We start from the raw sequence: 25,936 nt of genomic DNA on the forward strand, positions 1-25,936 counted from the left end.
TTTTCCTGTGCTGGAGATTTGTTCTCTGGAGCTGGATGTTGTCCATGAGCCTGAGCAGCCAGCTCTGCCCCATCTTTCACTCTGCTCCCTCCTTAGGGTTTACATGCTTTTTATAAATGCATTTATTTACAAACCATTTCCCAGCTGGAAAAAGCCCTTTGCACTGGAGAGAGAGATTCCTTTTAGCTGATAGTGAGTACTTTGGCTGTGTATTTTTCAGAGTGCTCTGTAGTGTGAAGGCTTTTTCAGGGCTGCAGATACAGACACAGCTTCTTGATGAGATGCTTGGCTATTGTTTTTGGAGGGCAGCTGGCTGGAACCAAATATTTGGAGACTCCTTCAATTCATGCCATTTGATTTAAACAGCACTAAAGTGCTGGGGCTGATTTGCTTCTTAGAGCAGGGATTAAAAGCTGAGTTCTCCCAGTGATCATCTCCAGCATCTGGCTGTTGCTCAGTTCTTGGTCTGGAACAGGTGATACGAGTGCTGAAATCCTCGTGCTCAATTCTAGCCAGGGAAGAAGTTTCCAGCAAGCCAGCCTGCCCCTGATTGGTGCAAGATGCTCACAGCCCAGGCTCACAAGCAGCACCCAGCAGCTCAGCTGAATTAATTTCTCCTTTGGTTGGAGTGAGGTTTGCACCCCTCTGACGAGGATTTTTATCCTCTCCAGGAGCTGAGCTGGCTCCGCTTTGGGATCCTCATGGGATTCCAAGAGGCAACAGGGTACCAGCCTTGGCTAGGAGATTTCTTAGTGAGTTTTGCGGGCTTCCTGGGGTGTCTTGTCTGTAAGTGTCCATCTGCCAGCCTGTCTTTGCAGAGCCTGTGTGTGGGTTTTTGTGGACAGCTTTCTGCAGCTCGATGTGTAAGAGTGTGTTTTCTGTAGAACTGTGCCTGGCTGTCAGTCTGTGTTCATGGAAGCGAGTAGGTATTTAAGGATTTGTGTCTGTCTGCTTGAGTGTAGCAGCATACAAACTGGCTTTCAGTTCTTGTTTAGCTAATAACTACAATTTTGCTTTTCTGATGAAGTTTGAATTCCAGCAGCCAGAGCCAGAAGACAGTGATTAGAAGTGCCATTGGGATGCTAACAGATCCTGTCTCTCTCCCTTTCCCTGACTTTCTTTTCTCTAGAGCTGAAGTAGTAATAAATGACTCCTCGTCTCCAGCTGTTGTTGACAGAAGTAATGAAAGCATTAAGCACAACATTAAACCAGCCTCATCCAAATGGAGACACAACCAGACACTCTCTTTGAAGATCAGGTACTGGTAATTACCTATAGGACAAGAGACAGATTTGGTCCTCTCCAGTGCAAGCTGGCAAATTGCCTCTGTATATCATCTAAAGAAGTCGAGAAAGAAATAAAAAGACTTATCTCCTGCTGAGCTGGGCTTCATATCTGTAAGCTATTGCTTGGAAATGAATTCCCAGCTGAACCAGCTGGCCTGGCAACAGTGGAAGGAGGAGCACTTGAGCCCCTTGCTTTTCGGGCCAGGTGGAATTAGTGTGTGCAGGCCATGGGGCACAGAGGGGAGAAAGAGAGCCCCCTCCCAGAGTAAACTCAGGGACCCCCACTAACTGACTGTGTTCACCTGTCCCAAGCAGAGATGGGTGGTAAGGGTGGAGACACCCATTTGTAAGCTGTTGAGTATCAGTCAGATGGACTGGCCAGAGAGCAAGGGCAGCCAGGAGGCAAAAGAGCTCATCTTCTGTATGACCCAAGTTATCTCTGTGCCTCACCTGATGGGGCTGTTTTCTTCCTCGTCCTCAGGAAACAGATCTTGAAGTTCCTGGATGCAGAGAAGGACATTTCAGTGCTGAAGGGGACACTGAAGCCGGGAGACATCATCCACTACGTCTTTGACAGGGACAGCACCATGAACGTCTCTCAGAACCTGTATGAGCTGCTGCCCCGCACCTCTCCCCTCAAGGGCAAGCAGTTCCCCACCTGTGCCATCGTGGGCAACTCAGGGGTCCTGCTCAGCAGCGGCTGTGGCCCCGAGATCGACGCACACAGCTTTGTCATAAGGTAGGGACCCGTGCCCTGTGGGTCAGTGCAGTCGAGGGGGATCCAGCGAGTTCGGAGCAGTGGAAGGGACTGGAGTCCTGGTGGTGTGGGGCAGCACAGCCTTGCAGCCCCACGTGCATGTGTGAAGTTCACCGATGCAAACATCCTGATGCAAACTCTTCCACCCCTCTCCAAGTGCTCCCTCAGTGTTCTTGCAAATGCACTCCACGTCTTCTCATGGTGCACCATTAGCCCCCCCAGGGCACTATTCACCCCCAGCACCCCCAGTTCTGGGTGCTCCCTCCTCTTCTCCCACTTGGTTGCTGTCTTGCAAAGCCCTGGACTCTCACGATCTCAGTTCTTCCCCAAAGCACTTCTGACCTCGAGCACCACACAGTGCCCTGGCACCACACTTGTGCAGGCCCAGGTCTGACTCCCCTGTGGCTGCTCCATCCTCAGCACAGATGCACTGTCCCAGGGACCTGCAGAACTCTTCCTGAGCCCCACTGGGACACAGTGAAGTCACTACTGGAGGTGTTTGAAGTGGAGAGGAGGAGCTCCTGCCCTCCGATCCCCAACACCCCTGCACAGCTGTTAGCTGAGGGGCTGTAGGAGTCCACTGATGATTTATGTACATGCAGACGTTTGTTTTCTGGTGAGTCTATTATGAAGACAGCCCAATCCATCAGCAGCTCACAAAGGCGGTGCCAGCATGACGTGGGAGCGAGGATAATGTCACCTCTGCCCCCCACTCAAACCTGGCTGCTCCAGCCTGGCTGGCTGCTGGCAGCTCCAGTCTATCCACAGGGGATGGAGCATTATCGTTAAGTGTAACCTGAGTGAGCAAAGGGAAAAACTGCTTATTGCCGTTCTGGCAAAGTTTGAGGAGCTGCTTTCACATCAGGCAGCAAAGTGGCAGGAGAAAAGCTGCTTTGGATGTAAGAACTGGGATTTTGAGTGGTGGCTTCTCCCCAGCCGTGTGCTAGTGCAGGTTTGGCGTGGACATGCTCTTCCCACCGTGGGTTATCTGAGCCATCAATTGAACCTGCATATTCCTGAGGAAGGTTTGCTCCATGCAGGCAGCCTTTCCAGCAGGGGTTGGCAGTGACACGTGATAGGGTCTGTGTCCATGATACAGATCCAATGTTTATTTTCAGTGACTTGACTCAAGTGATGAGTGGATCAGAAGGGCCCTGCATGCCAGTAGCTGGATTTTCTTTTAAACATTTTAACCATTTCCTTAGTTTCCCCATCTGTGAAGTAGGGAAAACAGTAATGATGGCTGATTATCGAGGCAGATGGTTAGGATGCGATTCCTGCTCGTTAGATACTGTAACTGTCAGAAACCACAGCAGAGCATGCAGTGTGCAAACACATGGGTACCCTCTAGTTTTTACGATGCTGGGGGAACATCTACTTAAATCCCCTCATCAGCTGGTTCCCAGTGCCATTTGCTCTGTGCCATGTGCATGGCATGGACATGGCTTACTAGCCACAGATCCCCACCCCCCAAGGAAGCCACTCTTTCATGAGGGTGGTTTGATGGCAGTTTATCCTGCAGGCCCTCAGCCCTTTTGTGACAAAGGAGCTCATGGCATGTGGCCTGTGTCCACGTGCACAGCCTGGAGTGGAAGCACCCATTAACGCTGCAGAAAGAGATATTTTTTGAAGGTCACAGCCTCCAGACAGCCAGAGCCTGTGGAGACCATCTCCTGTCATCCCTCTCCCTCTGGTGTCAGTATCACCACCGGTGCCACTGGGTCTGCTGTTTGCAGAGACTCACTAGGAGGAGAAAAGGGACTTGGGATAACATTACTCCAGCAGGGCTGGAATTAAGAGGCGAGTGCTTTCCTTGTGTGGGAAAGGCTGTTTCGCTTCAAATCTGCCGTGGGAGCAAAGGCAGGAGGTTTGTTGCTGGTGTTATTTTTGAACGGCACCAGAAGAGCCACCAATCCGTACAAACCACCCACCAGACACCACAGTTATGGCTGTTATTAGCATTGTCCCAGAGGGATATATATGCACATACCATCCTGCTGAGGAATGGTGGCCTGATACTGAGACAGCTCGTCATTACTGATTTATTGCAGAGGCTCATTCCCCCTCTTCTTCCTCCCAGAAGCGAGGGTGAACGGGCCCTGGTTTTTGGCATCACACACCTCTCATGCCTGTCACTGCCCTCTCTCAGTCAGTTTAAAAGGGCTGTTTGGTGTTTTCCCCTCACAGGTGCAATCTGGCCCCTGTCCAGGAGTACTCGCAGGACGTGGGCATGAAGACAGACCTGGTGACCATGAACCCCTCAGTCATCCAGCGGGCCTTCGAGGACCTGGTGAACGAGACTTGGAGGGAGAAGCTGCTGCAGCGCCTGCACAGCCTCAACGGCAGCATCCTCTGGATCCCGGCCTTCATGGCCAAGGGGGGCAAGGAGAGAGTGGAGTGGGTGAACGAGCTCATCCTGAAGCACCACATCAACGTCAGGACTGCCTACCCCTCGCTGCGCCTGCTGCACGCTGTCCGAGGGTGAGAGCGTCTCCGGTGTGCTCCGAGGATTTCCTGAGCCTCCTGAGCTGGAGGGCGATGGATGGGTTTGTGCTGGAGGAAAGCAGTGCAAGTTGTTTCTCTCTGCAGACCATGAGGAGGATTCCATGGGTGGTGGATGGTCCCTAGATAAGAGCTGGAGACCACCTTGTGAACAGGGGCTTCCCACTCTGTTCTTTGAGTGTGAGGGCTTTTAGCAATATACCAAGTCAGTTTTCCAGTGCTTTCTTGGGGTATCACCCTGCTCTCCAGCCTATGGTTTGGGCTTTCCTTGGAGAAACATGTGCACTGATCTTAGCAATGAGATTTGTCACCTTGTGCTTGAGTGACATGCAAGTCTCACACAGGTCCTCAGGTCTTGTGCCAGCCTGGACGGGAGGGGAGTGACATGGTTTGGCCCTGCTGATCAGATAAATGGGGCCAGGTGGTGGGGAATGGGCTTGCTGGGAGGGAAGGCAGGGGTCTTTCTGCTCTCTCCTGGCATTTTCAGGAGAGACCTGTGTGGTGTACAGGAGGCACAGGTGTGGTGGGGATGGAGAGGTTATAAAGGAAAGAGAGCCCTAAGAGGTGAGACTTTGATGTAAATAACTTGGAGAGGTGGTCAGCTCTTGCTTTCATTCCTTATTTCTCTAGGGAGAGTTATGATTCCTTAGGCATTTAGGGAGTCTAGGCAGGCAGTGGCTTTTGCTGGAGATGACTTATGGCAGTAGTTGTCCTCTGATCCTGACTAGACCCTGTTAATCTTGCAGGGTAGGAATTTCCTGGTGCTCCCACTTCTAAGCCTCTGCATTACCGTTTCTTGATTGTTTGAGCACTTGTCCCCCCACATCTCTGAGCCTGAGCTCTGCTGGTCAGTTGGTCAGTGCTGGGTGTCTGTCCCAGCTCAGGTTGGTTGTCGGTGATGGAGGTGGGCATGGGACAGGTTTTGGGGTCATTTCCTGCAGGATCAAGCTTAAGGGGATGTTCCAGGACAGGCTGGGAGGAGCAGAGGCTCTGTTGCCCCCACAGGCAGCAATAATGAGCAAGAAGAACCGCATCTGCCCCAAGTGCCTGTGTTAGAGGCTTCTCCGGGCCAGAGAGACATCTTACAGAAAACACTGGCTTTGAGGTAAAGAAAGGGAAGGAAATGATACCACAACTCAGAGGAAGGAAAGACAGGAAGGAAAAAAACCCCACAACCCAAATTCTGAGCTATTTCTAGCTGTAATTGACTTACTTTCATCTGTCAAAATAGAATTAAGCTCCTGTAATAAGCCCTTTAAATCAACATGCTACTAATCCCGTGCTGGCAACCATTCCCAGTGCCAGAAACTTCCCATAGGAAGCTTTGCAGAGGGATTGGCAAGGGTTGGGCATCGCTTTCCCATGGGAGAGGAGGGTGCCTTCACAAGCTCAGCTGCTGAGATTATCTTCCAACTCACAGCACCTTCCTGGCCCTCCATGTCACAGCCCTGCCGTCCAGCTGGGCTGGCTGGCACGCTGGTTATCCCTGTGGAGCTCCAACAGAGCAGTGTTTGAGCCACCACCCCTGGCTAGCAGGTCCTGCCTGGCTGGAGGAGATGCAGGGATTTTGGGAGAAGGCCAGGGGCTCAGCACTGTCTCTCAGTGCAGGGAGCAATGCACCCCCTCTCCCCTTGGCTTCAAGTAGTGTCTTCCTTTTGCACATGTTGGTGTAACCATGGGCTTTACTGGGGTCCCGTGCAAGGAACTTGGGTTTAGGCTTCTCAAAACCTACTGGGGCTCAGAGGGAGGCAACCAGTCAGACCAGCGAGTGGAGTGAGTTGGTGGTGTCTGGGATAGATAAGGTACCAGCATGTGGTTGGATGATGCTGATGACAGGCTCTAAGGTCTGGGTTGGAAATTCAGCCAAGACCTCCATCCTGTCCTTGGGCTGGTCACCATGGGGGGGCAATGGAGAAAGGTGGGTTGTAGCAGAACAGAGACAGAATAAGTGCAGCGCTAATTCGATTAGAACCATAGAAACCAGTGATAATCCTTGTCAGGGATTGCCCTCTAAGCCAAGGGAGCTGCTGCCTGACCTGCCCTCCTGCTCTCAGACTTATCAGTGGGAAAATAATGATGCCTGCTGATTAGCAATTAATATAATGAAAACTGCAGCCCCCTCAGAAAGCCAGAACTTATGGGAGCACTTCAGCACCTAACCAGGGTGTTGTGGCCTGGCCAAGGAGCCCACAGAGGAGTCACCCAAGGTTGGGGGGCAAAGGGCTGTGTGACTCTAGGGGAAGGCTGGAGTCAGGATTAACCCTTTCCTTGGTGCAGCTTCCTCAGGTTTGGACTTGGATGGATTTAAGAGCAGTAATACTGATTCAGGCAGTATTGAGTGAATTGGGGTGGTGGGAGGTGGCTGACGCTCTTGGTGCTATATAGGAAGTTTCTCAGGTACTAATAGGGTTGTCTTGCCCATCTGCTCAGAGTGATTGATAGGATGTTGTTGGAGGTGAAGAAGGAGTCTTTCCTCAGGTCAAACTGACCAGAATCACTAAGAGTTTACTTATTCATCTTCTCTGACACTGCCTAATTCCCGTGATCATCCTCTGTGTTTGCTTATGAGGGATATGTTCTCCAACAACTTCCTCCGTCTCTCATCTGCAGAACATGCTGGTTCATAGCATTACATTTTTCTTTGACAGATCTGAGATTTGTGAAACAAACACAATTTGTGGCATGTGGCAATTTGCAGCAGAGAATCAACAATTCACAAAGCCCTACAGCACATCCCTCTGTGCTGCAGTGGGCTGCAATTGCAGACATGTCCCATCCTCTCTTTTGCTGGTTAAAACTACCCTTTATAATCTACCATGAGTTGATTTGGAAATCACAAAAAAATAGGGGAAATCTTTCAGCCAAGACACCTGCTTTAGAATAGCATTTTCTAGAAAGGCTGACATCTCAGCCATCTTCAGTTTGGCTACAAAAGTTCTGCCTTGTCTTCCTTCACTACCAGCGAAATACATTTGTGAGTCTTTGACTCCTCCTTGAACCACAGTATTTATTGTCCTACTCTGCTTTCCCTCAAACCAAAATGTATTTCAGTGGCAATTGAACATTTTTCCTATAATTTTCAGTGCATTTGGGGCATTTGCGGAGTGTGCATTGCTGAGATAAGTAAAAAGCATTTGGTTTTGTTGTCCTTAACAGCATCATTTGAGACATCACCTTTCCAGCTGTGAGGGTGCCTTAAATGTTTGCTGATAGCTTTTTGTGTTGTTGCTTCTGCGTAATCGGTGCAATAGGACAGAGGCCCCTCTTACACGGTTCAACTCACCATCTTCACGCCAGGGAGGGCACAGAGCCTTCAGCATTTCAGTGGAGGTGGTCAAAAGGAAGCAGAGTCACACCTCAGGCTGGAGGGGGAAGCTGTGTGGTGGCAGGGAGGCAGTTCATGGGGATGGTACCGTGCGTTTCAGGGTTTCGTGTCTCACTTCGCAGTGATTCTGTAAAATGTCTCCTGAGCAATTCTCCTGGTGGGCGCCTGGCTGGGAAACAAGCAAGCCCCTTGGAAGTCATGTGCTAGTGTCTCAAAAAAGCCTTGTAATAATCCCTATTGCCATGCAGCTTTTGTTAGAGAAATAACATGAAATGCAGGAAGAGAGGGAAAATAATTGTGTCTGGAGTGTTGCCTGTCACTCCTTGCAGACAATTCACGGACACGTTGCACTTTGCCTCATGTAATCTGGTCTAGTGTTTCTCACTGCGTCCATCACAAGGGTCTCTTGGCAGTAACCAGCTCTAATCCCATAAGATTTTGTTATGTGCTTCTTGAAAGAAAAAAAAAAAAGGAAAGATCGATAAACCTTCCAGCTCCTTGGCTTAGCCTCCCATTAGGTTTAACATCCAAATAGCTGTGACAGTTCAGGACAGCGATCGCCCTGCTCAGGGTCCATGGTGCCATCCTGCCATGTCTCCTCAGAAGTACAGCCTGGCAGGGCATGAGGTGGATGCAGCTTTGCCTTGGATGTCTGCCTGGGTCCTCACACCCAAACAGTGGTTAAACCTTCGCTGAGTTTTCAGGGCCAGATGCCTTTCCATCCATCTGTGCTGGAAAGCCTCCCCTGATCCCTCCTCACCTTGTGTTCCGGTTATGCCAGATCTTTTCCAACAGCTTTTGCCTGCTTATAGTCACACAGGACAAACGTGTGCAGATGATTCTCCTGACCTGTTGCTTTGATTGCACTCTTTTGCATCCCTCCACGGACCCTTCTTTTCTCCCAACACATCAAACCTAAGCTGCTGCTTTTCTTTTTCACAGCCCTCCTGGCTCAGCTTTTCTAACCCTCTGTCTCGAGATTGGTTCTGCTGTATCCACCAGCATCACTCACCTGCAGATTTTCTAAACCAGCTACTTCATGCTTCCTCTCTTTTGTGCTTCCCCCTTTCAGGGGCTGCTCTACTTGCTCTGGGGTCTCGTGCCTTAAAGCCCTTCCTCTCTGGTCCCACAGACAGGTTAAGGACAGCAGTCCTGTGCTCAGGTGAGGCGACAATATGGCCAAAGGGTGTAGGGGGAGAAAACAGCCACTCACAAGTGTGTGACTGGGATGGGATGTGGGGGGAAACTACGAACACTCCGTAAAGCTAAGTGTGCGTTAGGTCATTGGGTGTCCTACAAATAAATCCTTGTGTGAGCAATTATTCTCACCCCTTAAGTACTTGAAAAACGTTGTACCCAAGCTGTGATGTGTCTGCACTGGGATTCCCAGACCATTAATTTGTTCCGTTCAATTGGGAAGAAGTTTTAGTCTTTTCTGTGTCAAAAGAAGGAATCTGACGTAGGTAGGAAAGGGGAAATGAGTAGGGTAATTCTCCTCCCAGTTCCTTTCCTCCTCTTCTGTCTGTTTTCAAATGCTCTAACTTATGGATGTTGAGTACCATATGTGTTTGAAAGGGCATCACAGAGCTCAAGACCTGGAGGAGAGTCATTTATCTGTGATTCAGCCTTGATTTGCCTGTGCTAAGTCACTGAAAGCAGAGCCAGGCCACACAGTAGGGATTCAATCTGAACAGGGAGGCTGTGTTTGGTGTTTGGGCTTTGCCCAGCCTGGGGATAAAGCCCAGCTCTGACTCCAGATACTAGCTTTTGGAGTCAGTGTTAGCATGACTCTGGGTAGGGACATGCCCATTCCTGCCTGTCCAGCACACATCTCATCACTGTACACGGCTCTTGGCTGTTTTGGTGCTGGTGACAGAGGAGACTGGATACCTGGACAGAAAAGGGCTGGGAGGAGCTGGATGGGGGGATAGCAGTTGCTCCCTGGACTCCAACACTTCATCCACCCAGCACCAGGACATGTGCTGTACCCTACCAGCCCCAGCGGGTCCTGTCCCCACCTGCACCAACATGAGTGTGGAGCACAGTCGTGGTGCCCACTCTGATTATCTGTGTCTGGTTTTTCCTGAGTATTACTGGGAGCAGAATGTGTGTGGCAGACTGATAATACGCTTCTGCCAGTCAAGGACTAGCACCTCCACAACAGCTTGTGTTTATATCACACTTTTATGAATAAGCTGTTTTAAAAGGGTCTGAAATTGCATTATTTCAGCTATTCTGATTTGTATCACTAAATAATGCAGCTGATACTGCTGAAATTTGATTTCTTCATTGACCTGAGTCTTTTATTCATTTCATCAGGGCAATGGATTTTCTGTTCATTTTGTCCTGCGGGTTAACCCTTACTTGGAGGGTACAAGTTATTTTAGGGTTTTTTCAGTCATGTCAGGAGGTGATGGGTAAGCACAGAGCAGGACCCTGCCCTTGCTAGTGGTCCTCAAATGCTGCCTGCATGGAGGAGTTTTGCATCCAGTGTTTCAGCCCAAATCCGGGCCAGGCTCTGCCCCCCAAATTCAGTGGCTCTGCGGGAGGATGAGTGCTGTCAGTGAAGTGATGTGCACATTGCTCCAGGTGTGCAGTGGGGAGGCTGCCACCTTCCCTGACTTGTGTGGTAGCTGTGGCTTCCTAGGGGCAGTTTCAGTGTTGCCTCCTGAAGGATCCCACTGGGCTTTAAGGTCCAAATACAGCAGTTGCTTTCCCTATGACTACAGAGCAGCCCCCTCACAGGAGACATACACCAATGGTCAGACACCTGGCAGCAGGTCTGCTTAGGAGACTTCTAATCTCCAACTGATGATTAGGAGATGAGGAGCAACCAGAGCCACCCACCAGCTAGGATAAGGCTCTCTGAGCTGCTCTTCTTAAAGCCTCTGTCCTTGGCCTCCACCAAGTGTTAGTTCAAGCAGGTGCTAGGGCTTGTGTCTAGGCTGCCTCCTTACAAAAGATGGCCTTGAAGATCTGATGGCATTTTCCATCTGTCACTATCATGATCCAAACCAAGAGCCATCTCAGGCAGTTTTTCCCTGACAGCATTACAGATCCTGTTCACAGCCGCATCCCGCTCAGGCTGCCGCCTATCTCTGTAACTGCTTCCACCCCTGAGGGTTTATTTACAGACACAGCACCGGCTTCTGAAGGAGGTCCACACTGCTGAGAATGGAGGAATTGGGTTCCAGGACTGCTCTTTGCTCTTCTCTTTTAATTGTTGTCTCTTCCCATAAAATGTTTCAGTTAATAGTTATGGTGATTGGTGTAGCCAATTTGAAAAATAATTACTACCTGCTTCAAGATTATCTTTCCTCCTAATTAAAATCCTGGACCTCACATATTAAAGGTGTGCTGTTGACACAGCATTCCATGTGCGCCCAGACAACCTCATTTGGATTTACAGAATTAATTGGGTTTTATTTTCATCCCCAGCTGTTCTCTCCTGCACCAAGAATGTGGCCACTGTCTGAGCTGGACAGTGGTGGGAGAGATAAGAGAGACATCTTCTTGCATAGCTCCCAAACTCCCATCACAAACCGGTCATTAAAAAGTATTTCCCAGATCTCACCAGAGAATTTCCCACCTTCACTGTCCAGGAAAAAAACTGCAGGTGCTGTTGTGTGGCCTGTGTTATGGTTTGGGCATTATGTGTTATGTGTGTCATCGGTGTGGGTGGGCTGGGACAGCCTGGAGTCCATCATCCCTTCCCAAAGCTGTGGTCAGAATTTATGATGCCGTAGGAGCAAGCTTTGGATCCCTCTCATTTTTGCAATACCCTGCCTGCAACAGAGGGAAATACAGACAAAAGAGCCAGGTTTTGATTTTTATTATAAAAAACTGAATGATCAGTATTCCCTACCCCAGTATTATTGAGTGAATGTTCACTAGCTCTGTGTGCTGAAGTGGGTATGGCAGGTTGGTTTTTGTAGGGCTGCTTTTGGGTCTTGGTAAGGCTTTATGTGCATGCTGGGTTGCAGAGGATGGCATGGTCTGTAGGCTGCTTCAGTGTTTGGCCCAGGTCATTTTGTCATTGTTACTATGCATGATACTGATGGTCACATGAATGTCCTGTCCCCATGTGCAGGAGTCACTTCATCATGCTGTCAGGGTCCTTATATGTTCACAGAGATTTTACAGCCTCTCAACAAAACATACAAGTTAATGTTTTGGGCAGGCAGAAGGTCACCAGTATCTTTCTGTGCTCCAGCTGGTAAATTGATAAAAATTGATAAAAGGAGGATTTTAAGGCTAAAGCAGCTTGGACAAACCTAGACAGTTGTCTTCCTCCAAAGCCAGCTGGTTAATATGGCTTGACAGTTCTTCCCAGTAGCTTCCCTGCTGCATGAGGATACCCTAATTCACAGTGTTAAATGGTTGTGATAATCTCCCATTTCCCTCTGCGAGCAGGAGGTCTAATGTGCTTACCATAAACTCATCAAGGAGGCTGGTTTATTGCTACCTGTGGGAGCAGATTGCCTTGACACCGCAGTGAGCTGTGCTGTGTCCCCACAGTGCAACCCATATGGCCAGGCAAGCCCAGGAAATGCTGATGCTGTGCCACCGAATTTCTGGTTTTCCCCCTAGTTGCTACTTTTTCACGCTGGATGCCAAGATGAGTCAGGCAAGAACCTCCTTCCCAAAGCATCATACTCATCCTTTGCTAAAGCTGCAGGAGCTTTGACACCTCTGGATGTTGGACCCCAAAACACCTCCCTGTGCCCTTCCTGCACGTGCCAAGGCGATTACTCTGCTTCCAGAATTTGATTTCACCAGAAAAGTCAATTTCTCTCTTATCTGGCTGAGAACAAGCAAGCACGTTTTGTGCCGTGGTTGCTAAATTTTAATGGCTTTCATGAAAAGCTAATTTGCAGGATTAAGGCTCAGCTCTCCCAAGGGTTCCTGCTGTCTGAGCATCAGACCCTCAGGAGTCCAGCAAAAAGTGCAAATGAGGAGAAAGACACTTCCCAGGGCTCTGCTGCGACTGTAGGACTCGGCTCAGGATCCCAAATGTTGGGTGAGAGCACAGAAATGCCTCGTGCTCTGCTCCACTTCTTCATGTCTTTTATCCAAGGGACTGCCAGTCACTCACTTGAGCTCAGGCCCTTGGAAGTATCTGTTAAAAATAATCCAAGGGCTCAAACAGGCTGTGGCACAGTGGGATGAGCTGCCTGCACCATCCCTGCTCGCTGTGGGGCAGTGCTGGCATCAGATGTGCTGAAGGAGGAGGGAGTGCACCCAATGGGGAAATCTTCTATCTCCCCAAACCTTTTGCTTTCTGATTTTGCTCCTCTGACAGTATTTTTCTGCTGAGCAAACCAGCTAAGTTGCCTGTGCAGTAAATACTGGGGGCTGGAAAACATCTTCTTACAGGATGTTGATAATAACTGCAATAACTTTTATCAGCAGCCCAAAATACAACCACTGATACCGTTTCTGCTCCTGCATCAGTACATCCTTCCCCTTTTCTTTTTGCCATCCCTCATAAAAACTAACGTGCTTCCCAGCAGCAAGCACAGCTGACCTCCATATCTCACATTATGTATTGCAGTATGCCATATTGTGTGTCTGATGGACTGATGGTGCAGAGTGTGGCGATGTATCTTGGTCCAGGATCACAGCAGCAGTCGCTAGGTGTAATGGGAATTCAGCAGAGTGTTTCAGCTCTTTCAGCCTGGTGACCCTTTGTTCCAAGGCAAATTTTTTTACAGCCCCGTTGTGTTTACAGTCAGAGTAAAAATCTTCTTTTATCAATGAAAATCAGCAGCGTGTGTATGACTGTCTGCTTCAAGGGGTTGCTGGAGTCTACTTGACGTGGGTGGTTTGGTCTGTGGTATTGATCTCCTGGGTTGATTGGAAGATAATTGTAGGCTGAAGTACCGAAGGCCACTGTTGCAAGCAATTTGTTTTTCATAAAGGATTGCCAAGGCACGAGATGCTTCAGTGCCATGGCAACAAGTGTGATGTAACCAGCAGACAGAGAGCAGGAGGATACAGTCCCTAGAGAGGCTTTTTCTTGGCATGGAGAACTCTCAACTAGTCAGAAACCTCTCACTTTGAATCACCAATATATCTCAGTTGCAGGCTGGAGAGAGATAACGTGCAAGACACGAGCCTGGTGTGCGGGGTGAGTAACAGGCTTCCCTCTCCCTTCACAGGTACTGGCTGACCAACAAGGTGCACATCAAGCGACCCACCACCGGCCTCCTCATGTACACCTTGGCCACTCGCTTCTGCAACCAGATCTATCTCTATGGCTTCTGGCCCTTTCCCCTGGACCAGAACCAGAACCCGGTCAAATACCACTACTACGACAGCCTGAAGTATGGCTACACCTCGCAGGCCAGCCCGCACACCATGCCCTTGGAGTTCAAAGCCTTAAAGACGCTGCACCAGCAAGGAGCCTTGAAGCTGACTGTGGGGGAGTGTGATGGGGCCACGTAGGGTGGTCCCTGGCCATGTTCCTGCACAGCCACGGGAGGAAGGGGAGGGGGCGGAAAGGACAAGTGGTGCCTAGTGGGGTTGGTTGTCTTTGTTAACGCGCAGGACAGTGACACAAATACATATACGTGGTACCTATATATATTGACCTGAGTATTATAACTGTTTGGTGTTCACCAAGGGAGGGGTAGGAGAGGTGCGGGAGCATCTGGTGTGACTGGCCTGGGCAAGACCCCTTGCTGTGGGCTTGCTGGGCTCCAAGGGCATTTGCCCTGTGTCCAAAAGATGTGAAGGTGGCCTTGGTTTTTGAGGGTATGTTAGGTGATGGGTAAACGTAAGCCGTTTGTCGTGACTGGTCCGAGGTGGGTAGTTAGTTTGTTTGGCCAAGAGCGCCGGCGCTGGCACCGCAGCGAGGTGTGTTCTTGGCCCCGTGCTCGTGGCGGGGAGGGGAAGGGGCAGGGAACGGGGTGGGCAGGGAAGGTTTGTTGGTGGCTCTCACGGCCGAGAGACTGTCCACGGCTCCGAGCGGGACCAGTCTGCCCAGCAGGGATCAGTGCCCGGCAGCTGTGCACAGATCCGTGCAAATATGGACTACCAGGCTGAGCACAGCCCTTGGAGAGGGGAGGGAGAAGCCTCCAGGGCTGCAGCTGTATCTCCAGGAGGTGGCAGGGAGCAGTGCTAAGCTGATCCCAGTGACATTCACATGGAGAAGTGTGAGGGCCTCCCGAGAAGGGGAACGAACATCAGTGTTGAACCAGGCGGACAGTGAGGAGGATGCTGAATGTGTATTTCTCTTCCTTTTCTAATAGGCAAGAAAGGAGCAGAGATGCTGGAACGTGGCAGGAAGGAGGTTTGCTGCTGCAAACTGGCACTGTTAGTATTAAGTGTCTCACTGTGCCACAAAGACACTCAACATCTGTCAGGGCTCATGAAAACCATAAGTACATCCAGCTCTTAATTCCCAGCTGGTATCTGCTAAGCAGCCTGCCTTCTCTGCCCCTCCAGAAATAATTGCCAAAATATGGGTGATAGGCCTGGACCCAGCCAAGCAGAAAGACCACAGGACTTCAAGGGACTTTGCTGAGTCTAAATAATTTATTTTCAGTTTCTCCACAAAGAACCAGCACACAGCACGGAATTCCTGAAGTTCCACTCTGTCCGTCCTTTCAAGCCCTAATTATCTCTTGCTCTCAACAGTTAAATAGGTTGTTGGATGGATTTTGATGGGATGCTTGCCTGGTGATGAACATCGTACAAATAATCTTTTTCCTTTTTTTTTCAGAGAGAACCCAAACATAAAGGATTTTTATAACCACATTTGCTTTTCTCTGATTTTTGGGGGTTTTGAGGGAAGCAACTAGATGGATTTGATGAGCCTGTGTAATTTTCTGCTTCTGTAGCCTATTCTATTTGTCTCCTAATTAGCAGTCAGTGCCAGAATGGAGGTGAGTCCGGGGTTCAGCAAGGGCTGTTTGGGTTTAATTTGTGGGAGAGTAAATAACAGTGCACAGGCAAACCCTGAGCATGCTCTGCAACGCTGCCATGGCTGGGTATCATCACCTTCGGGCCTTCTCCTACTGCTGTGTTTTTTAAGTTAAAAAGTGTGCAGTTTGAGACTGAAATACTTGACATTGTCTCTTTAAAAACTCGAGTGCTGCAAGTGGTAAAAGGAAGAGCTTGCTTTCATGTTTTGGGCCATAGAAGCTACTGTACCCATAGGAGCCTCCAGCCTGCTAATTAGTGTCAGATGAAGATGCTTAAGATTAAGGTATAAGCAACATTATAGTGTATAAATGTGGGCTAATCTGCCACCAAGGGGATGTTTCTTTCCAGCACCAGAAAATTATTTCTTTTATGTGTTTTTTTAAAACCTGGCACATTTTTTTTTTTTTTTTTGGTATTATTTTTACTTGAGTTTAGTTGCACAATAAAGCTAAACCTGGCTGTGAATCTCAGCTTAAGCTGAGGCAGAAGGAGACAGAGTGTAAAACTGCAAGATGGAAGTAATCTGCAATCCCAAGGAGGTTCCAGTGATTCAGGAGTGGTTGTTAAAGCTGGATAATTCCCTGGTTTGTCCCCGGCACAGAGCAGGGATGGAGCTGCAGAGACTGCAAAAGCCAACTGTTGTATTGAGGAGCCTGGGCTATGGTACTGATTGCTGTTAGCAAACCTTCTTTTTAAATAAAAATAGAGGAAATGAAATAAATGTGCAGGGGTTTTATTTTTATTTTGTATTTATTTTCGTTGACTAGAAAGGGCGAGAGGGGAGGCAAGACCATGAAATGCCATGGGATTAAATGGGGAGAGCTTGGAACCCCCTTTGCTGGTGAAGGAGGGGGAAGACTGGGCTTGTTTGCCCACCTGGGGTGGATGTCAGTGCTGTGCCAGGGAGACATCCAGAGCCATCAGGATGTCCTTGCTGTGCCTACAGAGATTACTGAGATAAATCTATAACAGCACAACAGGGGTGTGCTGGGTGGTGAAAAGGGGGTGGGAGAAGTGTTTTTTTCTGGTGCCCTTGAAGCAGCTGCTGTATTAAAGCACAGGCAAGTTATTAGCAAATTATTCAGGGGGATGAAATTGCTGGTGATGCTTCTGTTCCCAGAAAGGGTCCTGCTCACCCTTGTTGTAAAAATGCATTAAACCATGAGCAAGACCCTGCAGCTATTGAAATCCCTGGCCGAGCTCCCATTTCACCTCACTGCCATGCAGGTTGGTCCCTGCTGTGTTTGTATGCACAAAAACAACTAGGAATTTACCCTTCCTTTAGTGGGCTGTGTCAAGCCCTCCGATCTGTTTCTCTGAGTGTCTCCCCAGGCTGGAAACATAATTTATCGTCTCTATCTCCAGCAAATAGCTGGGACCTGACTCCACCAAGCCCCAGCACCAGTGAACCATAAAGCCCTTGTGCTGTTCGTGAGCAGTGGGAGCAGAGATTCAGGTTCACCTCCTGCAGCAGTGCTTGGTGGGGGGGCAGGATGGGGGGGATGATATTTGGGCTATTTTGGGGCAGCCATCAGCCATCGAGCAGCACAGCAGCTGCCAGATGCTGTGGGGACCCCACGGCTGCACCAGACTGCTGCTTGATGGATTTCTTCATGCCCAATTAAGGCTCTTCTCTCATCATGAGTGAAACAAAAGAGAGTATTGATGCCACTCAGGCAGGGATGCAGGTGCACGAGGTGCACCATGAATGTAGTTAACTGCCCTAAATGACAGCAGCAGCTCCCTTTGTTCTTTGCTCCTCCGTCCTGCTGCTCCCTCCAGCAGCGAGGCCACTCCAAACTGGTGATGCTGGTGGCTCTGGGATGAGGAGCTCCCTCCCACAGGTTAGGCACATTTGTGCCAAAAGGCCTCTGAATGGTAACAAGCGACCTAAACTTCTAAAATAGAGGTAAACTTGACTCTCCACCTGGCTAAGCCCAGAGTTTGGGGCTGTTTTCCAGTGTGGTTTTTTGGGGACAACACTCTGGCAGGTGCTTCTGGCCAAACACAGTGTCCTTCTCCTCACCACGCACGTCTGGTGCATTTTACCTGTAGAACAGCTTGAGGATAAAGGTGGTTTGCCTGCTCCTCACACCACAGCCTGCAGCCCAGCTGTCTGAATCGCTTTTCATTTTAACCATGGTTTGCTTGGTCACATCCCAGCCTTCAGATCTGCCACAGCTTTGTGTCTCCAGGCTAACAGCCTGCCCAGCAATGAAACCTCGCTGCACTCTCCGACACTGCTGAGCACCATGGCAAACATGCTCACCCCTGTTCTCCTCTTCCCTCGATTACTCCAGTGATCTGGGGGCCTGGTAAGCGAAGCTCAAGAAGCAATCCTGCCATTACAGACCCATCTGAACAAGGATCTTCTTCAGACAAGGAGTTTTATTCAGCTCTCACATCACTGTGTTCATGAGCTGCAGAGGAGGAATGCACTTCTGTTCTTCCTATAAAAGTGTGTGTATATATATGTGTGTGTGTGTGTGTGTGTGTATGCATGTGTATAAATATATATATAGAGAGAGAGAGTGATGTGGCTGTTGCTCTCCTGGGGAAGATCTGCCCATATCTTGCATGGGCACAGCACGGCTCCTCTGGTCAAACTGCAGAGTCCACAGGCTGCCAAGATCCTTTATAATTAATTCTTACACTGCCTTATTTAAAGCTTACTGGGGTGATTTGAGTTGCAGCAGCTCCTCGGAACTGCACGGCAGAACTCTTGAGTGCCTCCCACTCTCCCCAGCCCCTCCCAGGCAGGGCTGGCAGAGGCACCTCTTCCCTCCCAGCCGCTGAATGAGAGGGGTGGAGGAGGGATGGTCACTTTTCCCCAAACACTGTATCAACCTGGGATTGGTGCAGGGTCAGTAACCAACCCCCTGCTTCAGTCACAGCCCAGATAATTAGTGAACAAAGTGCAAATAGTCACTGTGATTCAAATTGCATTTTAAAATTTATTTTCAAACTGCCATTGGGGCTATGAAACAACTGAATCTTTTTTTTTTTTTTTTTTTTTTTTGCAAACTAGAAAGACACAATATTTTGTATTCAAGGTGTAATGAAAATCTTTTGCATTTTTACATTGCATTTTGGATACTGCTTGGGAATAATAACACCAAGCACTTCAGACAGTCTCACTTAAGTTATATAAGTGGTTTCAGTTGATCCCAATACAAATTCATTTTTAATTTTGTGCAGAATAGCCTCAAAAATGTTGCACCATCTACAAATCATGATATAGATATTTTTTTTTGTCCACCACTCCTTTAAAAAATTTAAACAATCCAATTTCATGCTAGAGAGGCTTGAAACTGTGGAAATGTAAAGCTTAAAGCTTTGAGAGATGCACCAGGCACAGCAGGGATGTGTTTTTCTCCAGAGTACCCCTCAATGTCAGAAGGAAAAACCAGGCACATAACCATGGTCTCCAATGCAATGATTTGTCAAACCATACATTTTTCAGCCCTTTTGTGCATGAAGTAACAGCATGGATGGAAATATCTCCTGCTTGGTTAGCAAAGGAATCCTCAACCATCTCCAACACCCTAAAGAAGCACAAGCAGGAGGAGGACATACCCCAGAAATAGTCAGGTAGATGCCTTCCTAAAGGAAATACCAAACACCTGGAAGGCTGCACAGTGCAGGCACTGAATTTACTGCTCACGTGCTCAAAACAGAACTGAGCTGTATCTGTCGTGTTGCATCCATGAGAAAAACACAGAGTTTGAGCAGAGATTAGGCACCAGGAAAAACACTGTCCTTGAATGCTGAAAAGCAGTCAGGAATGTTGTCCCCCTGGAAGCGCCGGGCCAGAACAAACTGGTGGCGAGGGTGGAGGAGTGCTGCCAGCAATAATAGCTAAGTCCCCCTGTGCTGAGATGGTGGCAGGACATCTGATACTAATCCTGTGCCTCCAGCAACCAAAACCTCCCAGGCATTGTGAAATACCCTCAGCTATTTGCTGGTTTGGTTGCCTGGAGAAACTTCTCCAGTGAGAGTCGATGAAGCACTTGGTGTTCTCAGACGACCCAGGCAGAAAGTTTAAAGCACATTAGAGCAGCGTAATGGGTTTTTTAACTAGTGCTCTGGAAAGCCTGACATGCCACTTTCTAGGAAATGTTGCAATTTAGGCTTCAGCAGGAACCACAGAGTAAGGAAAACATTATGCTTGGACTATCAGTCTTGTGGTGTCTTACTGCACAGCTTCCAGATGAACTTGCTTAACTCAGCTTGTGTCTGGGAATGACTTCGGATTGGAGATCGCTAGAGAAGAGGAGAAGAGGCATGCTCTATTCCTGCACTGCATATTAGTGTTCCATATGGGTGCAGAGCCAAAGCATATGGACCTCCATCTGTTAGGCAGGCCTGGCCTGGCCCCATGGATGGTTTATAATGCACGTAGATTCATCCAGATTTGGGATTCCTCCAAAGCAAGAGACGAGCCAATGACTCAAATATTGTGTAAAGCCATTGAAACTAATGGCACTAAACAACAGTCATTTGTCTCCTGTTTGATTTTACTTGCTGTAAAATAATGAATTAGTTATGGGGGTGGGTGAGCATTGTGTTGTGGGTGGAAGCTTTGAAGGAAACATGTTTAAAAGAAAACAAAACAAAAATCATCCCAGTGATTCTGTATCAGGTTCTTGCAATGTATTATTCCCCAGAAAGTAAGCTCTGTCCTTCGACTTCAATAACATGGCATTTATGCTCCATCTGTGATCAGATTTAAAGAGGTTTGCAGGCATAATTCAGGAAACCTTCAATGACAAATTCAAGGAAGCTGCAGAAAGAATTCTTGAAGTTCTTCCATAACTAAAACAACTCTAGGGAAAATGAACTTTGCTCTGACAAGCTCTATATTAACCACAAGCACTGGACTTGAATGTTTTCTTTTCTTTAAAACAAATAATTAGCCCCAAAAGACTCCAAGTCCTCCCATGCTGTGCTGTTTCTTGCATCAAGAAGCCAGTGTGTGGTGGGACTCATCCTGACCTCACGGAAATCAAGAGGCAGCTTCCACTGAGCCCATCAGCACCACTGTTTCATCCATCTTCAGAAGGTTATATTTCTCCTTCAAAGGATGGGCCTCAGAGGCTGAATCTCAGGCACCATGCTGGAAAAACTTCTGCCGAATTCTCCAGCAGAATTGTGTGGGACACATGATTAAAGCCATGGGATGACCTCCAAGGAGATGGGCTTTTGTGGCAGCCCCTGGGAGAGCTCATAGCAGAAAAAAACCTCTCTTCACTAAATTAATTAATTACCATGCATGTTAGCTCTGGGGTTTGGGGAAATTACCGCAGCCTGATTTCCTTCAGCACTTTTACTCGTGGCTGGAGACCAGGGGAGTTGTTGAGGTTGCTGACTTAAGACACCATAACAAATGCCTAGAAATGACTGGGCAGGCGTTATGATTTGCAACCTGTGCGTCTCACCTGCCCCAGGTATGGGCTTCATGGCATCTTTTCTCAGGATTTTATGGAAGGGGCAGATTTACAAGCACGCCAGTCTCCTCCTGGGCTTCCCAGGAGAGACCAGGAGGGCACAAATGTCTTGGCTGAAAACCGTCTGAGGAGCCAGGCAGCGCTGAACGTTCGTTGGTTTATTTTTGGACGAAGTCATTTTGGTAATTTCATGTGTTAAAGGAAAGGCAATTAGGGATGGAGAGAAGGTGTTACATGTGTGTTGGAATAGTAGCCAGTTCCAAGCCAAAGGATCTGTTAAAAGGATGGACCCCTGAGTGTGATGCAGGGCAAAGGGGGCAGGGGGATGATGAAGGGGTGTGTGGCTATTTATGGGTGCTTAATGTGAAACAGGGTATCGAAACACTCATATTAGTGATGTGCCTTTTATGGTCTTCACAAGGTTTTAATTAAAAACACAATAAAACCACGACTACACGAAACCAGGATGTTTTAACAATCATCTGTTATAAATTGGTTTTTTTTGAGGAGGGAGAAGGGAAGAAAATCAAAGAACAGTTGTTTGTGTAAAGGCATTCGGGAAACTGAGTTCACACGGAGAAACAAACCCTTTGGGAAAGGTTTTCCTGTTAGGAAGCACATGGCACACGCACAGTAAAGTGCAGGGGGTGTTTCCGGGCTGCCACGGGGATCTGCCGAGCGGCTGTTTCCACATCAGGTACATCTGCCTGCCAAGAACGTGGTGCATGCCAAGGATGGGGAGCAGGATCACATGCCAGGAGGTGGGATGAGGAGAATGTTGGATTTGGGCTGGGATGATCTTTGGATGGCTCACAGGGGTTTCAGCTATAATTTCCAAGATAACACAGCATGATGCATTTTGTGCTTGGTGACAGGAGCACTGAAATCATTTTGTGCAGCACCTGTTGCCTCCGACAGAGGTGACAGCAAGGAAATGCTGGCACAGAAGGGAGTTAATGAGGCCTGGAGAGGCGGCTGCAGGGCATGCAGGCGTCATCTCTGGCTGGTTTTAAAGGATTATGAGAGTTTGGGGTTGTTCATGGCCAGAGTTCTGCCACCTACTGCTGGGGTGCCCAATCCATCTGGAGGTAAATAAAGATGTCATGTCTGTGAGCTGGTCCCCTTCCTTGTGCCTGTGTGTGTTCACATTCTCAGCAGAGAAGGGGACCCTGGGCCAACCACCCCAGCACTCCTGGGCTCTTTCTCCATCTCTTCCACAGCTGTGGTGCTTTTAGACTGTTTTCTCCATGCTTTTTGCAAGAAAAGAACTGCCTATGTGCCAAAAATGGTGCTTGTTGCTCCTTGCAGAAACATCCTGGATTGGTTTTCTCTCTGCCTTCCAGACGAATTCAATGAAAGCCCATAGCAGCCCCCAAGGACCACAGTTCCCTGAGCTTGTAGTTTAAATGGAGATTAGCTTCTAAAATTTAACGAGGATCTCTGTGAAAACAGAGTCCCAAGGATAAAACAACAACCAAAAAAAAAAGAAGCCCATTGAATACCCATCCAATTAGGGCTTCCAACAGATCCTCATTAAACACTCGCTCCTGACATTTGACAGCACGGTTTAGATTAGAGCAGTGAAAAATTCCCTTGAAAAGGCAGATTGACATTTTACAGAGGAGTGTTTTCATAGCAGTGCTAATGGCTTCAAACCCCCAGCTTATACCCTAACATGGAAAAAAAAAAAAATCAAAACAACCCATTGGGCTTGGCAAAGGGGTAAGGAACAGCTACACTGGCTGGTAGGGAAACTCCCAGTGACCAAACTCCTGGCCACAGTCAACTCAGGCAAACCCTGGCCTTGTCTCTCCATGTATAGGGTCCTCAAAAGGCAGCATTTAATAAGATACAGACAGAAGCTGTGTTTTTTTTTGGCTGAGCTGAATATGAAATCGCCATGGCAACCTTTCTTCTGAGGTGATCCGAGTCAGGTAGCAACAGCAGATGAGTTAAAGGTCATCCCTGCAGAGAAAGATGGGCACTGATGAAGCACTTTAACAAGTCCCAGGGGAGGTGGCATTTAAAAGCCACCCGAGAGGGTTCAGCCAGACCTGAGAAGGGAGAGAAATCTGAGAGCAACAGTGATTTGGGATGTTCCTGGCTGAGAAGGCAGCAGCACAAGCAGTGCCCAGAGGTCAGTTCTATGAAGGTACAGAAACCATGACATGTGGGTCCAGACTCAGGCTTTCAGGACCTGGAGAAGAGCTTGTTTAGCAGCTGGGTAGGAACTGGGAAAAACCTTTGCACACAAAACTCCTGCTCTGAAGCGAAAGCAATAGCTCTGTGCAAGAAATGAGACCTCACCCTCCAGCAGGGAAATAATAATTTCAAAAATCATCTAAGACTAATTGCAAACTGATTTTCACCAGTACTTATGCTTCCAAATGCCTGAGGTTCTTTGAAAAACATCCCCTCCCACCTTGGATGAAGGGCTCATTGCGATTTGTGACAATGAGCCAATGCCATTATCCTCACTCCTCAGAGAAGGAAAACAGAGGCATGGAGGGCTTTGCTGTCATCTCCATAGCTAAATCCCAGCACTTCAAAATACAGCTTGGAGTGCAGTGGCAGCGGGTGCTCTGTATTTCTACAAACCATTTGTCCAAGTGCTGCACAGAATGTTTTGGGCGTCACAGGGTCAGGGTGGTTTGGTCTGAGTGACCCAACGCAGATCAGGCAGCAAGGCAGTGGCAGGGACAAACCCCAAGTTTCCTGGTTCCTGGATCCTTTTATCATACCAAAAGATCCTTCCCATCTGGCAGCAGCTGGACAGAGAGGTGTGGCAGAGATAGCCCCAGCCTCTGCCAGACCTGGGGCATCAGTAGACTTGGGGACACTCACTCCCATCCCAGCTGGGTCATCACATCCCAGGGTGGAGGCAGGAGGACACGGAAAACACCCATCAGAGTCTCCTGCCGTTTTGGAATTCTTCTCTGTCCTAAGAAATAAGTACAATTGCTCGATCTGATAAGTCCAGAGTTCAATCTTCATCCCAAATCGCTTTCTGTTGGAGTAATACCTGTGGGAATCTTTTTGTATGCTATCTATTTTTAATTTTGCTATGTTGTCAGGGTCTCTTTCCGAGGACTAGAAAGTCACAGCTTTTGTTGTGTTAGTTAAAGCTGAGCATCCCAAATAATCTCAGGTTCAAGAGCAGTGATTTCAAAAACCCCCACATACCACATGACCTGTGAAAAAAAGCTGTGCAAGCTCACAGCATCCCTCTTCCCTGTCCCTGAAAAGCTCAGCTTTAACCTGGACCTCATACCACAGTCTCTTCCATATCTTACTTTTGTCTCCTCCTTGGCTGCAGCCCCTGGATCAGGACCTTCACTTTTAGAAACCAGGTAAGAAAACGTCCTTGGGGTGACCCCAAGGATGGGAGAGAAACCAGAGGTTTGGGAGATCTTCAGAGATTTTTCTTGCTGCTGTACTTCTGGGAGTAGAGACCTTAAAAGCCAGAGCCCTCCCCCCCCCTCCCCCCCAGCAGTTTTAAGCAAGACCCAAATGAAAACTGATACTCCACCCAGTCCTGCCATCTTTAAGCTGGATGCTCACATTGCAAACCCTGCCTTGCACACATTACACCACTGTGTTTGCCCAGCTCAACGTGTATTTACTTGCAGGAAAAATGTCTCCGTAGCTCTGTTCTGGAGGGAGGAGATGAAGAAAAGATGGATCTGAAAGGAAGCCCACAGAAAGGGCACTGAGGGACTGTGGTCTGCAGAACACGTGGAGGTTGCAGCCTCTCCAGATCCCAGGAGTTTGCTGGCTCCTGATGAAATTTCTGCCTCTCTGACCAGAGCCACGTGCTCGCTGCTGGCCCCAGACCCCCTGGTTGCCAACCCATCCATTCCACAGCGTTACACAACTGCTTTGTGCCCATCTTCTGTTCAGATATCGGGACAAAATAAACCATTCTGCTCTGCTTGTGAGAAGGGTCAGTCTGCACCTTCCTCAGCCATTGGAGTTGCCATCGACTTGTCATCAGAGCTGCTCTAATTTGAACTAATGACTGGGAAACTCATTGCTGATTACAGAGCACTGCCAGGCTCAGGCTGCCAGCACACAAAATTCCAACCCCCTCCCCCCTCCCTGGTAGGATAATATTTCACAGCATTGCCAAAATGGACTTCAGCCGTTTATTTTGACAGCTGTAGTTTTAATTATTTATGATAAGGTTTTACAATGTGCTGGTGAAAGGACCACGAGGCATTTCAGAAAAGAAAAATGAGTCTTGTAGACCTTGTCTCCGGGCTGTGATAAACCAGGAGAGAGAAATAGGGAAAGGCTGGAGGACCCAGACTAGGAATCTTCTACAGACGGCAAGGAAAAGCTATTTTCCTTTGGACACCTCAATAGTTACCATAAAGCTGAGCAAGTGGGAAGCTCAAAACTTTGAGACAGGGAACAAATTTGCTCTTTCTTAGAGCAGGAAATTCCCTGTGCTCTGTCCCTCTGCCACTTTTATCCCCTGCCACCCAGCAGGCAGGAGAAGAGCATTCCCATTGCAGTGTCTCAGCATTTGCTTATTTGGGGAATGAAGACAAAAGCCACAAAGGTCACAGAAGAGAAAGTGACACAAATGCACACTGGGGGCTGGATTAGGAATTACTAAAAAGCTTCCAGCCTGTTCAACATTTACCCATGTTGATGAAATTGTTGATGAAATGCCCCACTGACATCA

At 48.4% G+C, this 25,936-nt stretch overlaps 1 protein-coding gene across 1 annotated transcript in view; it reads left to right on the forward strand.

Moving 5' to 3' along the window:
* The window catches only part of ST8SIA2 (ST8 alpha-N-acetyl-neuraminide alpha-2,8-sialyltransferase 2), a 31,879-nt gene extending 15,363 nt beyond the window's left edge, over nt 1–16,516 (forward strand). Inside the window, exons 3-6 of the mRNA XM_050309115.1 lie at nt 1,130–1,258; nt 1,768–2,025; nt 4,231–4,524; nt 14,032–16,516. Of these exons, the coding sequence (XP_050165072.1) occupies nt 1,130–1,258; nt 1,768–2,025; nt 4,231–4,524; nt 14,032–14,317 (967 nt within the window). The 3' untranslated portion in view covers nt 14,318–16,516. The remainder of the gene's footprint in view (nt 1–1,129; nt 1,259–1,767; nt 2,026–4,230; nt 4,525–14,031) is intronic.
* Nucleotides 16,517–25,936: the final 9,420 nt, after the last annotated feature.

This window comes from Myiozetetes cayanensis, unplaced genomic scaffold (assembly GCF_022539395.1).
Source record: "Myiozetetes cayanensis isolate MyiCay16 unplaced genomic scaffold, myiCay2020 scf14, whole genome shotgun sequence".
NCBI classification, from domain to species: domain Eukaryota; kingdom Metazoa; phylum Chordata; class Aves; order Passeriformes; family Tyrannidae; genus Myiozetetes; species Myiozetetes cayanensis.